The 16,831-nt window shown below is 34.8% G+C and overlaps 1 protein-coding gene and 1 long non-coding RNA gene across 11 annotated transcripts; one reads left to right on the top strand and one right to left on the bottom strand.

Annotated features, from left to right (window-relative positions):
• Positions 1–1,589: 1,589 nt before the first annotated feature.
• On the top strand, positions 1,590–7,148 carry LOC113275534. 10 transcript variants are annotated; one of them, XR_003323649.1, is made up of 8 exons: positions 1,591–2,018; positions 2,113–2,351; positions 2,492–3,425; positions 3,695–3,781; positions 3,905–3,948; positions 4,709–4,832; positions 4,935–6,109; positions 6,943–7,148. It is a non-coding gene; the product is annotated as an uncharacterized LOC113275534 (long non-coding RNA). The 10 variants fall into 10 exon arrangements; XR_003323651.1 differs by having other exon boundaries at positions 1,590–2,018; positions 2,492–3,948; positions 4,935–5,240; positions 6,044–6,109; XR_003323648.1 differs by having other exon boundaries at positions 2,492–3,948; positions 4,935–5,240; positions 5,841–6,109.
• A 3,737-nt stretch (positions 7,149–10,885) lies between these two features.
• On the bottom strand, positions 10,886–15,359 carry LOC113275535 (phosphomethylethanolamine N-methyltransferase-like). The gene is made up of 12 exons (XM_026525064.1): positions 14,883–15,359; positions 14,657–14,772; positions 13,564–13,701; positions 13,330–13,467; positions 12,869–13,012; positions 12,565–12,675; positions 12,294–12,435; positions 11,901–12,181; positions 11,578–11,739; positions 11,440–11,493; positions 11,277–11,351; positions 10,886–11,172 (listed from the first exon to the last, which is right to left on the bottom strand). The coding sequence occupies exons 1-12, from the start codon at positions 14,893–14,895 to the stop codon at positions 11,074–11,076; spliced, it is 1,473 nt and encodes a 490-aa protein (XP_026380849.1). The 5' UTR covers positions 14,896–15,359; the 3' UTR covers positions 10,886–11,073.
• Positions 15,360–16,831: the final 1,472 nt, after the last annotated feature.

The following is a 16,831-nucleotide window of genomic DNA, read 5'->3' on the forward strand; positions in this document are numbered from 1 at the left end:
CTGTCTCACACAAATTATTAGCTTCAAAGCAATTTTCCAGTGATCAATAGATCAATACGAAACATTCCGAGTCTATATCAAATGATTGTCTCACACAAATCATGTAAGATGTTACCAGGCGATTTTCACATGATCATCTTTTGACTTTCGTCAAGAATAAAGATGAATTTGGTTAAAGAGAAAGCTTACCAACACATACTTCAAGAAATATGTAAGCGAGTTAAACTCGGCGCGAAATATCAAATGTGTATAATATAAAGTCTATATAACTATATGACTTTTGTCTCAATAGAGATAGAATAGAAATAAACTTCGGAGTGATGGATGAGTTCAAATCTCCTCGTACCTTTTGTTGATGAAGTTCCACAAGATCCCCTTAGTAGTTCTTCGTCTTCAATCGATGAACGGCGTGAAGTCTAATGCTCAACTACACATTCTATCCTAATCCGAGACATAGCTATAAGTAGACTAGAAATCAAGACTTATAGTTTTGGCAGTTAAACTTGACAACAAGCTTGAGATAGCAAAGCTTGCGAGTTCGACCGAGTAGTGCTCCAAAAGATACTAATAGTATCTCTTCTAGGTTCATTGAATTTTAGGGTCCTCTACATATTTCCTGTCCTCGTATGGTGAAGGATACTGCTATATATCTCATTTTCCCTTCTTTGACTTCCTTTTATCTACTTTAAGCTTTGCTTTTAGTTACATTATTGTTATAGTTTTTATGTTAATTATTTGCTATCTGGAAACGAGATGTTATGTTGTTGTTTGCTAATTATTCGCTCACTCACATGTGGTGGGCTAGTCTAATGCAAGAGAGGAATGTGGTACTTAGTACACACCCTAAGGGTCCCAATCTTATTCCTTCATGCATTAAGTGGTTGTGGAATGGAGATAGATATCTTGAACTGTTAAATGCACCGGATATGACAACTTGTGTCTTTTCATGCTCTTCATAACTTCTGTTCAACTGACAAATTATCTGGTGAACTTATTTTTAGTTCTAAGCAGATGGTCCCCGTTTGTATGTTTATCTAGTGAACCTATTGAATGATTGCTTGATGTATGGTTTGTATTTTTATTTTATTGCTTGATGAGTTCCCTTTGCAAACAAATTATCTTGAATGACCATCTATAGTTCTATATAATGAAGATATGGATAAAGTCGAAGGTTCTAAAAGGAGAGGTGGTGCGCATATATTCACAACTATTGATGGTCTTTTTAAGAGATTCATCGACTTGAGTATCGAAGAGGTTGGGAAAGAAGGGTATTCTGGAGCGTCCCTTAAACGGATATCTCGGAAACGAATTATAGAAGCTTTGAACACTGAGTTTAAGGAAACCTTACCATATGATCTAGATCAGAAAGCTTTGAAAAACCACTTGGACTCTCTAAAGAAGATATATGCAGTTTGGACATTAGTGGAAAATGGGGTATTTTCAACCCACGGCCGTGACTCTCATTGACGGTCAATTGACCGCGGACCCGTCAAGACGGTCAAAGATTTTAAAAAATCCGGCGAGTGCCTAAGTTGATCGTAGAATTAATTTTTTTATTAATATTTTATTCTTCAATCAATAACGCACTCTATGACCGGTGAACTTCGCATTTTTTATGGTCCAATTTTCGAGGCGATCATTCTCTCCATTTTCCTTATCTCTTCATTTCTCTTCTACGCAAGAGAGAGACTACATCTATTTTCTTCTTCTCCGCTTACTTCCATCACCACCACACCATTTCCTTCACCACTACATATCACATAACCACCATCAACTACTTCCATCATCATAACAGCACCTTCTCCCTTGATTTAGTTTGCATACACATAATCAACGGAAACCCACAAGAACCCTAGAATATAAATCTGGATTGTTTCTACCTCACAGATTGAAACTCATTGTTAGAAACCAAAGCTTATCCTAACCCATATCTCAAAATCAAGACCCATGCATCAGCAGAAATCAAAAGGAAACTTTGTAATCCTAGATCTATTTGTTTTGCTCTTGAAAACACCAAGGTAATATCAATATCTTGCTCCTGTTTCATAAATTTGATGAACTTTTAGTATTATAAACGATTTAATTTCTCCTGATTTTCTTTCGTTGTTGCAGTAAGGTGTTCTTTCTCTATTTTTCCTTACAAGAGAACTCAACTCAACAAGGATAGAAGATCTGTTCTCCTAAGAAATAAAACCCCTAAATCTAATTTAGAACATAAGTATAAATCAATTTGATTTTTATCCCGAACTGACAGTTTTTTTTTTCCGAGTCTTTTAGGTTGAGGAAAACATCTGCAAATTTGCAAAGAAGGATTTAATCCCATCATAGATTGGTATTAATTTCAGGATTTAGTAAGTTATTAACTAGATTGGTTGGTATTATTAGTGATGTTGAATGATTGCTTATGATGCAATAATTTGTATCTCAGATTTGTTTTGATATTAGGAAGTTATGAAACCTAATTTTTTGTGTTTTGTGTTACCATTTGCAGGATTACCATATGAAGGAGGTGTGTTTTGTATTTTTCTTGGTATTACATTTCTAGATGATTATTCATTCAAAACCCAAGGTATACTTGATTTCCCTATTCTTTGAGAAATAGTAATTTATAGTTCATTTTCAATAACATGACAATTTATGTTTTCCGGTTGACGAGTTTAAGTTATATCTTTCAGTAGACAAAAGCAACACAAAAGAAGATGTCTTTTTGTGTTATGCTTACATTTGAACAATTTCTTTTCAAACTCTTTTAGTATTCAAGTAGTCGATATAAACCATTTTATTGTGATTCCTCTTTTATGTAAGCTCATACTCGTTTGTGCATCTAGAGAAATCAAAGAAGTGGTGCGCGTATTAACATCTGGTTTAAAAGAGAGCCATCATCATTTCTGAAAACTTTATGATTTTTTTGTTTTGTTTTTATAAAAAACTGTTGAACTACAGTTATTCTATTTGCTTGGTTAAATATATGTAGCAGTCACGGCTACTGAGAAGTGCAGTTACTGGATATAACTCGCACTTTTGTATATTAAATTTTCTTAGCGGGGACCTTTACTTTTACTCTTACTGGTTGAGTCATTATTAGCACAATTGAAGTATATCTGAATTATTTATTCCTGGAGGCTTGTTGAAATCAGAGTTTGTCACTTATCTGGAATGTGTTTCTATAGGTATTTAGATGAAGTATGAAGTCTACAATGTTAAGAATGATGTCTCATTAGCTATTGTTATTGTCCTGCATCTTCTTATTTTCTATAAACTATAAATGAATATTTATACAGATAGTTGGTTGGTGCTGGATTGAATTCAATGTTCTAGTGCGTATGTTTATGCTAACAGATCCGCTCCTCTCGTTGCAAGAAATAACTAGTTCTCTGCGTCCTCTTGACAAAAGTGAATCAGTTCCCAGTATGCTCAAACTGAAAGTACTTCACTTTTACTAACTCATTTGATGATTTGTTTTATCATTTAGTTGTAGTACATACTTAGAGGAGTTGTTTCTTTCTTACGCTTATATCTTTCCAATTTGTAAGCGAAAGATTGCCACCCTGTTGAATCTCAAAACATGGAGCTTGCAACAATAAGTACTTTTTAGATATATATTTTGTCTCCCTTGGGCAGTTTATGTACTAAATTACCTAGTGCTTGACACTTGAAAGTGGATGCCATTTACATTGTTTATTTTCTTTTTTAGAAAATTGCTGAGATTGCTCATGATAATGGTTCTCTTGTGCTGGTGGATAAAAATATAATGTCCCCTGCAGGAGTCCTTGATGTCAGGGTATGAGCAGCAAATTGAATATCCATTCATCTATTTTAAGTAATGTCGTAGACTTCCTATTATTACCTTGTCAAGCAAGTCCAAGATTGGAAGGATGAAAACTTGTGTTTTTTTCGTGTGCAGGTTATACATATTTATGGAAAGCTTTCACCCCCCACCCCCTAGTTGTAAGCTTTCTAACCCTCGAATGCATCTTTTAAGGTAGAGAATTTTATGTACTATGTGAAAATAGCTGAGAAGTTGTAGGCTTGAATAGTAGACAGTCCTTAAGCTGATAATAATTTTTAGATTCTTTAACTTATACCGGGATTAAACAATTTATGGCATGTTGAAATCAAGCAGCTAACTAGTCATGAAATGCATTATTTTTCTTTATTAGTTTCATACACTACATGTACTTGATTCCATTTCAAATGTTACGATGATTTTCTTTTTAGTATCACATGCTTTCATAATACCCATAAACCCTAGATTTCCACATTTTTTAGTTGTTGCTATCTTACTAAGGCAGGCTCCCATAAGTTAGCTTTAGGAAGGGTTTGCTTGTTTGACGATCATTATATTGATGCTAATTTGGTCACTAGGGAACTTTGGGTACGATTTTATGATAAAAAAGAACCAATTGATCTTACCCAAAATAAAAAAACAATAGAAACTAGGAGGAAATAATTAAAGAAGGAATGTCAGGTAAATTAATTAGGGTCAAGATATCAGCATAACATCATGTTTCAGATATGTTACAAAAGTTTTGCTTTGTTTGGTTTCAAATTTTAAATTCTTTTATTTTGAAGCGCCTGATCTTGTAACATTATTTAGTAAGTCGTAACTAATGAGAGTTAACATGTAGTTAAAATGCTAAATACCTCAGTAATTTGTATTAATGTGAATAGTTTTTTCTCTCTAAAAAATTCTTGTTTGAGGATGCAGGTGTGAAGAACCCTGGTTTGGCTCTAAGTTATCATCTGGTTACAAACTTTGCTGCATTAAGCTCGGGCTCGACCTTCTATAAGGTCTTCAAAATGAAACCAACAGTACTAAGAAATCATCGAAGGTGAAGCTAATATGTTTTCAATAATTCTCTGTCATTGTGTTATCTTTTCCAGTAACAATGATGTTTGAGCCTTTGTTTTGATATACTTCGGTTTCTGTTCAGATTTACAACTAGTGATGATGGAAAGATGAAACTCCGGGAAATGCGCTTCCTCCAACTTTATACTGATGTTTGAGCAATTGAGCATGTTGATTTTGATAGGCTGGTAAACTACCAACTTCTTAAGTTTTATGACTTTTGGTTATCTTGTCTTTGATTAACTTTGGTTTTTTGCTTAAGTTTTCTGTTTCGCACACTTGTAACAAGGTCTTGTGGTTACAAGAACTGATTTTCACTGGACATTTTTGGGTTGCTGAGAAGTTCAGCTTACTTGAACAATATATAATGGAAATAGATAGGCAGCAAAAGGTAAACGCTGCACCCACGTTGTGATTGCGTATCTATACGATTTGTTATTGAAGGGATTCATTTGGCATGAAATAATAACCTGTTGCATAGTTTGATTTGGAACATTTTCTTGAACTGTATGAGTAGTTACACCTTGATGTAGCAATTCAACTTTTAAACTTCAAACACTTATGGTGTTAATAATTTCTCGGATCTGTACCCTGGCTTTGTTAACAACTTCAAACACTTTGATGTTCATCTAGTTTGGTTATCATAGCCCTGAGATTACTGATGCTACTTTATATGTGTGAATTTATGTTCGTCCAATTTTATTAAGAAATTCTTTTAGTTTCACCCTTTTCTGGTGTTTCTGTGTTCGATGTGGGTTTGAATTTTTTTCATTGTTCTTGATCGGTGAATATGGTTCATACATTCGAATTGCTAAGAACTATACCTTGCTTCCATTTTGACAGGAGGGGTATATTTTTTTTAGTTGGCATTTTGCCGTAATAGAAAGGGTATATGTTTTAGTTGTGCAAGTCTGATCCCAATTGTCCATTTGTCAGTTGCTTTCAGTTTTTATTTAAGATATTAAATTTGAAACATTTTTTGTTTATACAGGGAAGGGATAATTGCTAGTGGAACTCCTATTTCAGATCATTCTATTGATTCTTATTTCTTTTTATGGTTTGACTTGTTTTTTGTTACGGTGATACATTTGATTTATGTAGTTGGTCGTCGAGTTTTCGCTACCAATGCCTTCTGTACATCTCATAAAGGCGATGCAGATCTTCTTCTTTTTTTATATATGTTATGCATTACAGGTACATAAACTAAGGAAGGAAAAGGCCCACGAACTGGATGTAAATGAAGTACAATGGAGCTCTCAGGTCTGTTTTATTTTTCTGAATTAAACACACTTCATAATGTTAAAGAGATCTGTCCCTGGACTTATAACGATTACTTACACAAAATTATTATGCATTCTAAATTTCTGAATTGTATTCAAGTCCCAAACATTTAGGTTCAGATAATGTGGTTCTAGCTAGTTCCAAATGGGTTCTTTTCACCGTATCCAATTGTATCCTCCTACGAATTTTATCATTAAACCAATCAAATATTGACTTCTCATGCTTGCATGTTCTATCAAAATAATATTCATTGTGTTTTTCATTGCGACTGAATATCAGATAGTTTTTCCATAAGAATGCAAAGCTGTAGAAGTGTATCTCTTGGTATTGGTACATGATGGTTTGTGATCCTGCTGGTGCTTATTGTTTAAACACCTGTTGTGATGTTTGTGGTAGTAATGGGTTCATCAGTAGGTATTTGTTTCCTCATGCTTTTCTCAATCACTGCGCTAATAGCAACTGGTTTATCATTAGAAAGAACAAAACTGTTGAGTACTTTTGGTTATTCATCTTGGGGCCTCTCTGCAATCTTACCTGCAGTACTTGTTATCGTTCTTACATTAGGATTCCATGTATAACCCATTCTGTATCTTGTGCTCGAGATATGTCAAGGTCGTGAATTAATGAACTAGTTACGTTTGTGTCGATGTTGGACAGAGGCAGGTAAAGTGATTGACATCATATTGGTTAGGATACCCACCTTTATCGATCACTGTCTTCTCATGTGCATGGCATGGTTATTGTTTTTATAAGCGTTTTCTTGAGTATTGTGGCCTCCCCACATTAATCAGCTGATGGCTTTTGTTGTGCAGGTACACCATTATGAAGTAAGAATAAGTTCTTCATCATCATCGGATTTTTGTTGTTTAATCAATAGTTTTTTATTTCATCGTTTTGTAATCGAATCCTAGAACTACAGATTACACTGGTCAGAACTACAGATTTTAATCCTTTGTGTAATTTGAAACCAATGAATCAATGAATGTTAAATTGAATGATTATTTGTGTGCAAGCTTAATTTGATTCTCATTTTTATTTGATTTGAATTTGGTTTTCATTTGATTCTCATTTGAATTCTAATTTGAGTTTCATTTGATTCTCATTTGAATTTGGTTTTCATTTGATTCTCATTTGAGTTTCATTTCAGATTTAGTCAGATTCAGTCATGCCAGACAGCCAATCTGAATCAATTTTTTTTCATATTAAGATTTATATCTATGACTGATCGAAGTCAGTCATTAAATATGGACTGTTAAAATCAGTCGTTGATATAAGATTTTCAACGACCCCCGTAGACACGTCATAGCTAAAATAGACGCTCAAACAGCGACCTTTTTTTTGACCGACAAAGCAAGTCATAGATACGAGTTAAATGACATGCTTCGTCGGTCGCGAAACTGTTGATTTCCACTAGTGGGAGGACCATTATTGGACTAAGTGGTCATGTGTACAACGACTCAACCCAACCGGGAGATTGGACTGGCCTCAATTGAAATTGGTAGAAGTAATTAAGGTAAAAACATTAAATACACTGTCTCTTGAATGTAATTTCACTTCTTGAATTTATGGATTGGTGGTTACACCTTAATATATGAGGTCTTACTTAATGAATTGATTTATGCTAAATGTTCTTTCAGTTTTTATGTGGTTAGTATGCTTATTGGAATTGTTATGTTTGTGTATTCTCGTATGCACTCGCATTTCATTTATGAGTTTTTATTTCATTTATGAGTTGTTATTTCATTTATGAGTTGATATGTTTTGTTTACTATGTGTTAATTATTTTTGTTATATGTCTGCAGCATGATGGTGCGGCAAATTCTGTTGGTATCTTTGGTCAGCCATATAGAGTGATTAGTAAAGTACAATAACTGGATCGTCGTCAAAGGTACGTACGTCTCTAACTTGACTTTCATATTAGTTTATTTTCCAGTCACTTCCTTATGTGGACTAGTTCAAGCCTATCAAACACTAGTGATCGTGAGCACGCCTTTCTCCATAGGTCTTTTACTTTGAATTTCAACTTTTGGGTAAATCTTTATAATATTTTTAGCCTGTAGTGGTGTTGATGCTAGTTGTGAGAGCACATGTCTGGATCATGTATTAGCTTTTAGTTTATATTCTTGGGTTCGAGTTCTCAATTCTCCATATGTTTTAGTTTTTAAATTGATCTTCTAAGCCTGATAAAACACGTGTTTTCTTACATTAAGGTATGATTGTGTAGCAATGCTGGGTACGAGCACTATTATTTCATTGTTGCTGAAACATTTACTTAAATATTTCTTCTTTGAGCTACCTGAATATTTTAGTAACTCCAATAATTCTCTTTCCTTATCATGTTACAGGGAAAATGAAAACATTTCAGCTGACGCTATTGAACATGTTATTGCTAGTGATACTCTTAAAGATCATGCAACAAAGACTACAGACGAGAGTTCGGCAAAAGTTATATACCTCATCTCTTACAGAAAATTATACATGCGAGAACTATTAGAGGGATGCCTGGCAGTACTCTATACTCTTAGAAGGATGGACACCAATGCCTTTGTGCACTTGTGTGACCATTTTCGAGAGATGGGGTATCTTTATGACAGCAAGCATCTCGATGTTGAAGAAAAAATGATGATTTTCTTACAGATTATAAGTCAATCAATGGGAAACAGACTTGCCCGTCATCGATTTCAGCATTCAGGAGAAACAATTAGTAAGTATTTCCATGAAGTATTGTTATAGGTTCTTGAATTTCCAAGGAAATTGTGGTAGCGCTGTCATGGGAAGCACTTGTACCTGTAGAACAGATTCGAAACTATAGTAAACTTAGAAGTGGTCCGTTTAAAGGTGTTGTTGGTGCATTAGATGGTACCTTAATTCATGCAGTTGTTCCACTAGAAAGGCAAACTCCTTTCTGAGGAAGAGGCGGGGGAGAATGTTATCAAAATGTGTTGGCAATCTGTGATTTCGACATGAAATTTATTTATGTAATTAGCGGATGGGAAGGTGTTGCACATGATTCAAGGATACTAAGTGAATTTGTCGGTAATCCAGCCTTTAACTTTCCAATGCCACCACCAGGTACTTAGCTATGAACTAAACTAGCTTCCTTTTGTTATCTGCTGTTATTTTGTAGACAAGTATTACTTGTTACTGATAAATATTACTTGTTATCCGCTGGTACATTATCTAGGTAGTGGTTGTAATATGATAAATATTACTTGTTATCTGCTATTATTTTGCAGACAAGTATTACTTGTGCAATGCAGCATATACGCATACAAAGTGTTTTATGACTCCTTACCGGAACACATAATACTGGTTACGAGATTTTCGACGTGGTGGTCGCCCTCGAACGAAGAAGGGAAAATTCAATCATGCACACTCTCAGCTTAGGAATGTGATTGAAAGAGCTTTCGGTGTTTTGAAGGCAAGATTTTCCATTTAGGAAAAAATTTGCAGGTTTAGTTTTACCATCCAAAAGTATTTAGTTGTTGCAACCATGGCTTATACAAGATTTCCTTAGACACATTAAGTTGAATGATGAATTATTTCGGCGGTTTGAAGATGTTTTGTTGGAAGTGAACAACAACATTGAAATGAATAGTGAAAGTGCAACATCAGCTACACAACATGTATTTAAACTATAAAATCAGACTTTTATGCATGAATTACGTGATCAGGTTGCGAATGAATTACATCTACTTGTTAGGGTATAAAATGCTATTGTGTTGTGTTCAAAGTTATGAACTAGTGATGGTACGAGACCTTTACTGGTACTGGTGAGTGGAGTTGGTAATGATGTCAAGGTGGTCATGAAGTGGTTAGAATGGACTAGTAATGATGGTGGGTTGTGAATTTTGGAATTTCGAGAGATGGGGCGTCTTTATGGATCATCTGTGTAAGGTTGGTGAGGAAGTGCAGGTGAGGATGAAGGAGGGTTTGGTTTGGTCTTTTATTAGGTATTTCACTTTATCTGTGTAACGATTTGAATTGTTGAAAAAACAATTGAAATTTTGAAAATATTGATTTGGAATGATTCTTGGAATTTTTTAATAATATAAAGGTAAAATGTGAAATATACAAATTTTAATTTAAATATAGATTTATTAGATAGTGGTTAAACAACCATGAATTTAGAAGACTCTAGGTAGTGGTATTCATATAGAGAGAGGGGTTCGAACCCTATTATTGCCAAAATCCATTCTAATTTAAGGAGTTTGGATATAGTCTAGGGACCACTAGTCTAGAGTATCAAAAAAAATAGAGAGAGGGGTAAACCTCTGTGTAGAGCCCTCTACGGCTCATACTCGTCTATATTCCGAGGACTACAAATTTTAATTTTATAATTCCTATTGTTGGACTTCTATTCTTGTTAGTCGATCATGGAGGCACGATCATCCAACTTTGAGGTGATGGAATAGAAGAAGGTGGTCGGTGGTGGAGAAAAAATTGATCAACGGCAAAGACGGAGAAGAATAATTTAGTTGTACCTTAGGGGATTTTTTTTCTTTCAAGTTGATCGGGTGAGAAATGATGGAATAGAAGGTGGATGGCGGTGGAGAAAAAATGGGTGAACGACGAGATGGAGGAGAAAAATTTATTCCCAACTTATGATTTTTTTTTCCCTTAGAGTTGTTTTATTGTTGGGTATAAACAAAGTCAAGAGGTGATTAAAATTTATTATAGATTATATTGGTGGTAAATAGGATAAGTGGAGGGGGGAATTAATGAGAATGGCAGATAGATAGCGTGGATGATAAATAGGTGAAACCTATTTAATTAAAGGAAAACATTCATGGTAGAGTCCATGTTTATTAATTTTAATAACACAGCAGTTCAGTACACATTCAAATACGGGCAGGACCAATACTGGCCATTTCATCACTTGATTATGATAAAAGCTACTAAAAAACATATAGCACACCAGATAGAATAGCTATATTAGCGAATCACTTCTTTTTGGCAATGAACAGGCCCCACCTCTGCTCACCCGCTGCAGTCCTAACAAGCTTTGCGTTCCAGCCACCTACAATGTCGTTGTAGTCTTCCTGAAAATCGTTCAAATAAACAGATAAACAAAATGAGTAAGCCGACCAAAAATTTGAACACAGTACACCATATACACTAAAACCGGGTAGAGGGAAAGCAGTACCTCAGAAAAGTCGGCAACAAACTCCTCTTTGTCCTTCTCAACAGCATTCAATTCTCTTTGAAGAACTTTCGTAAACTAAAAAACGAAATTGTTTGTGAACTTCAGAAGCAAAATAAGCAAGGTGTAGAAGTGAAGACTGAAATGATGTGGTTAAATTGTAAACCTGGTCAGTTCGATCTTCGGCAATTACATCAACAAATCCAGCATCTTTAAGCATCTGCGCTGACAAGCCAACGTAAACAAAAGCAGACTAGAAACCAAATAGGTGAATCAGAAGGGGTTAGGCTCAGCTGAAAGTTACCTGACCATATGCCTCCACGTCATGCAAGTCATATCCTCTCTGCTTAATATACTCTGCGAATTCAGCTGATGGAGGTCCGGGACTTTTGCAGTAATCACTGAAAAGAACTTTACCTTCTGGTTTCAGCCACTTGAAAAAGGTCCTAAACAAGGCTGGTTTGTCCTGGAAAAACCAATATATTTGACAATTTAGGATTAGTAACATTTGAACGGTGAGAAATGGAAATTTGACATGTAAAACCGATTTCGCAAACTTTAGAACCGTGTTTCCGGAGGCATATGAAGATCCATGAAACTCAAGATGTTAAAATCTGTAGAGTTTACCTGAATGTGGAGAATCGTGTCACGGCTGTAGATCACATCAAAAGTCTCATCTGGGTATGTCTTTTTGGTACAGTCAGCAACCTCAAATTCAACTGAGCATTTACGCCCAATTGCACGCTCTAAAGCAAAAGAAACCATATTGACAGAGAGATCAATGCCGACAACCTCAGCGTCGAAGTTTTCGGCCATGTAAAAATCACCTCCCCCAATTCCACATCCTACATCAAGGACTTTTTGTCCTGGCTTAAGTTCCAGCATTTCAACAAATTCCTTTGTTGTCTCTGCTCGAAAACAAAGCTAACTCAGTAATGATAGGAAAATGAGTGAAACATAAGGATCTAAAGATGACTTTTATGGGAACAACACAAGAAATGCATTCAATGTTATGCATACCAATCCCTCCTGTGCTCACATAACCGTCTCCGAAAACACGTTCGTAGCGCAATATGCCATTACATTTGTACTGCACATTATCCAAGAAACGCTGGAAATCCTTGTCTTTATCCGAAGCAACTTTCTGGAATAGCCAGCAAATCTGCATAAAGGATTACGTGAGAGCTTATTAGCACCACTTCAGTTAGCAAACCTGTCGATGGTCGGGTACTTCAAACTTCAAAGAGAAAGGGAGATAAGTTACAATTGATATTAGTATGTAAAATCTGACCTGATTTTGATTTTTCTTGCTTCTGACATAAGCTCCAATACATTTGCAGCTTAAAAGAGTTAGTTCAAAAGAATCCCCAGATCCCTCATGCATCTGGCAATCCTTAAAGATCTGCAACACATCTCCAATCAGAACAAGAAGAATATAATATAATAAATGGGGAAAGAAGAAATCCCTCTTATCTAGGCATCAAAATACACAGATGGTGATCCTAATATTTGTCTATGAGAAGCTTCCGGAAAGTTTGCACACCATAGGTTAATAAAATAGCAGAAAATATAGAGCAAAGCGATTGAAAATACACCTTTGTATAAAATCTAGGTTCGCGGTAATGAGTCGGATTGTTTCTTCTCTTGCAATCTCCAGATTGATGAAAGCACGACTCCCTGAAGAAAATATGGCCACCAACCTTTAACCATTTGACCATCCTTTCAACTAACTTCTCGACCTGCATTCGTGAAAATAAATTATGAATAAAACCAAAAGGCGAAGGAAGATGTCCAAACACAGCGTAAGTCAAGCTGTGTTTATAATATAGCATGCAATTCGATTTACTAAATTTTTCTCATAATCAATCAGAAATAGGTGCTGAACATCACCAATAGATTACATATCTAGATTTATCCGTACTTCAAACATTTGAAACAAAGAACTCTAGCGGATGAACTACTCTGGGTAAATGCATTACTGAACCATTAGCAACATAGATATTTACATCTAGAAATAGAGTTTGCAGCAGGGCGAAGTTGAGAAAAAGCTGATTACCTCACTATCAGAGAGATACATTAAAAGCCAGTTTGAGAATATAAGATCTATGGATCCTGGAGAAATTTGCAGCTCAGGAGATGTTACATCAGCACACATAAACTTGACATTCTTGTAGTGACCGTTGATGGCTTCATTCTGCGAAGTTTTCAAGGGATTCAAATTTCCAAATAATGCTTTAGAATTACTTGTTAACTTCTACAATCATAGACCAACAATAAAACAGTGACTTGCCTTCTTGATAACATTCTCAATGAAGTCCAACGCTATCACTTGACCAGCCTCCTTAGCCAACTCACCGGTGAAGCGACCAATACCTGCACCTAGCTCCAACACAGATTTTCCTTTGAAATCTGGGAGCAGTGAGAGTACCTAGCAAAGTTACATAATCAATTAAACTTAGAGTTAGAGATAAATTGACTACAGTTACACTGTGTTATACAGATATATAAGGGCACTAGATGTCAGACACACACCCAAGGTCGACTGATCAGATATCACTATCTAGGTAAAGAAAACAGTGGCATAATATTGAAAATGGAGCTACAACCAGCAAATTCTCCAGTCAAAATAGCAAAATTTTCAGCCAGGTTAATCATACAATTTATTGGTATGTCCGAATGAATCCAATCTAAACCATGATCAATAGAAGGGACATATACTGGTGAACCGAGCTCAATCCACAATCTGCGTTATGATAGATCCAGGTCATAATCGATCCAAATAATATAGTCTGGCCAATATATCAAAGGTATGTATCCTGGTAGACTTGTAGTTTGCAGAAAGATTATAATGTCCTTGTAACACCCAAATTATCTACTTGGTAAATAATAGTAGCTTAAAAAGTCACTGAAGAATATCCTGTATCTTTCATGACCAACTTAGGCGGCATACAGTATTTGTTTAGAAAGTCAATCTATTAATATGGATTACCTTTCTACTTAAACACAACCAATCACCAATATACCAACCCATCATAAATTCTTCAAACAGAAAAAAAAAATCAAAATGCTCAAAGAAATTGACTAAACCAAATCCCACCGAAAAAGAAAAACAGTAACAGAAGGCCACTAATCAAATCTATCCAACAAAAATCAAAGAAAAGAAACAAGTGATGATTTTCAAAAGAAGCGGAAATTTAAACCAAAAATAAAAAAAGAATTGAACTGTGGAAAATCAAAAATGGTACCAAGTGCATATAAAGGAACATATAAAAGGATTGCAAAAAGAGCTCATCTCACAAATTTAAGCAAGATTTCCCAGGATTTTTTTTTAAACCAATCACATTAACACAGTAATCAAATGAGCAACAAAGAGAGATAATTACTTCAGGTCTCTCTTCCTTATCAAGATCAGAAGCTTTAGAATCAAGCATCATAGCTTCAACTGTTAAATCAACAGAATGCTCGATCCAGTAGCTCTTCTGAATTTCACGTTCATCACCTATTAATTAACACCAATCAAGAAATTAAAATCTCATTTCCAAAAAAAAAAAAAATCAGATTTTTTCATAATTGAACTAGTAAATGAACTTAAGCAAATCAGATCTTTACCATGAGCCTCCATTATCGCTTGATTGATTGTTTAGAAAGAAATGTAATCAAAAACAGGAACAACAGATGAGGAAATGGAATTTTATTAAGGTTTTTTTGGGGTTTTTGGTTAAGCAAAACTAAGAACCCTCAACAGCAATGCGAGATCTTGAAAAGCTCCTTGATCTTCGGTTGAATGCTCGACCTTTCTGATGCATTACCGTTTAACAACGGATTCTTCTTTCAGTGTCTCTCTGGGTTGCTATTCTTATTCACTTTGAGATTCAAGTCTGATATTCTGAATCTTAAGTAGGGTCTCACGAAGAAAGGAACCGGTCACTGCTATCACTTGAACGAATGATATTTTACCAAGTGGATTTTGTTTGTAAATGAAACCGTCCTCATTTTCCGGTGGACGGGTGGTACTATTTTTGGATTTTTTTTGACGTCTTATCATTTCATATACAGCGTGTACTCGGCTCTGTAACAAATATCAGCTAATAATGGATCACCCAGAATATCTCATACCCGATTTCCATACCCAAACAGGAGTGTTTTTGTTTCTGGTAGTTGTCGTCTCTTCAAAAATAGTCCTGAATTTTCTATTTCTCTGTTTTCATCTTGTGATCCATAAAGAATTTGAACTAATAATATACCGGAATTTGAACTAATAATATACCGGATGGTCGAATTCACTATTGCATATCCCAAACAGTAACATTTTGTTATGGTAATTGTTGGGTTTTGATAAGGGATTTGATGTTGACGAGTTTCTCTCTTTTTTTTTTTTTGAAAAGCTAGGACCGATTCATTTAACTCAAACGATTGTTATATTTTTTGAGAATTTGATCCATGTGGTGTCTGCATGTGTAATGTTTAACAGAAATGGTGGGCTGATGAGTTTCGGACTCAGACTATTGATAATCACCAAATAAGTTTACCACTATACTATAGCGATATCGGCTTTTCTTATCAAATTTCCTTTGTTTAACAACATAAAAACATAGTACAAATTCATATAACAAGAAAACAATACAACTGAATATGGTGCACCAAAAAATAAACATATGATAATTATGGTCAGAACTAAGATAGCATTGGTATTTTGGTATTTGCGAAGGACTTCAAAATCGAGAAATTAGACACTAATCCTGAGTTATACCTTTGATATTTGTTCAGGTCTCAGATGAAACTGATATTTGAAAATGGCATATGAGACAATATCTGAATTCGTCTTCTTCATTTAGATTAACATGTCCCACAAGGGAGCAATTTGCACAACTCATTGTTATTACGATAACCTTTATTAGTCATTGATTTTCACATAAATGTAGAACCGCGACATCGTCATCGATGATATTGTTGAGATGAATGTGTCGTTCAGATACCACTATAATAAACATCTATTTGGCATATAAAGCCATTACAGATGAAACCAATTGAAATTTAATTAAAATTTGTAAATCCTGAAAAAATCTATTAAAAGCGAGATAGGTTTATTTAATATTAATAACTAATAACTAGCAGTAGTAACTAAATTACTAAGAAAGATATCCTGATAGGTCTGGATTAAATTGAGGAGCATCAAAATATTTGGAATCAAATCAGAAAGAAAGAAAAAATAGTTACAGGGTTAAGGAGATAAACAATTGAAAACTGACTACTATATGCATAGATGATCTCCATCTACCTTCAAAAAAATCCCCTCGATATAAATCAGATAATTCAATATGAAGAGGACAGTTGAGGGAATTCAAGATCTCTTACAATAAGGGTATTCAATTATTATTCAACAAACTTTAGATATTATGTGTATCCTTTATAAGAATTAATCGACAAAGTATCGGTAAAATGACCAAAAATGACCCTAAAAAAAGTAAGATTTAGGGTGGCATTTGTAGAGCTTTTTCATCCTACAATGTGGAAAAAAATTCAACACTTAACGGTTTTGATAGACGCATCCACTGGAT

Source organism: Papaver somniferum, chromosome 4 (assembly GCF_003573695.1).
Source record: "Papaver somniferum cultivar HN1 chromosome 4, ASM357369v1, whole genome shotgun sequence".
Classification (NCBI taxonomy): Eukaryota; Viridiplantae; Streptophyta; class Magnoliopsida; order Ranunculales; family Papaveraceae; genus Papaver; species Papaver somniferum.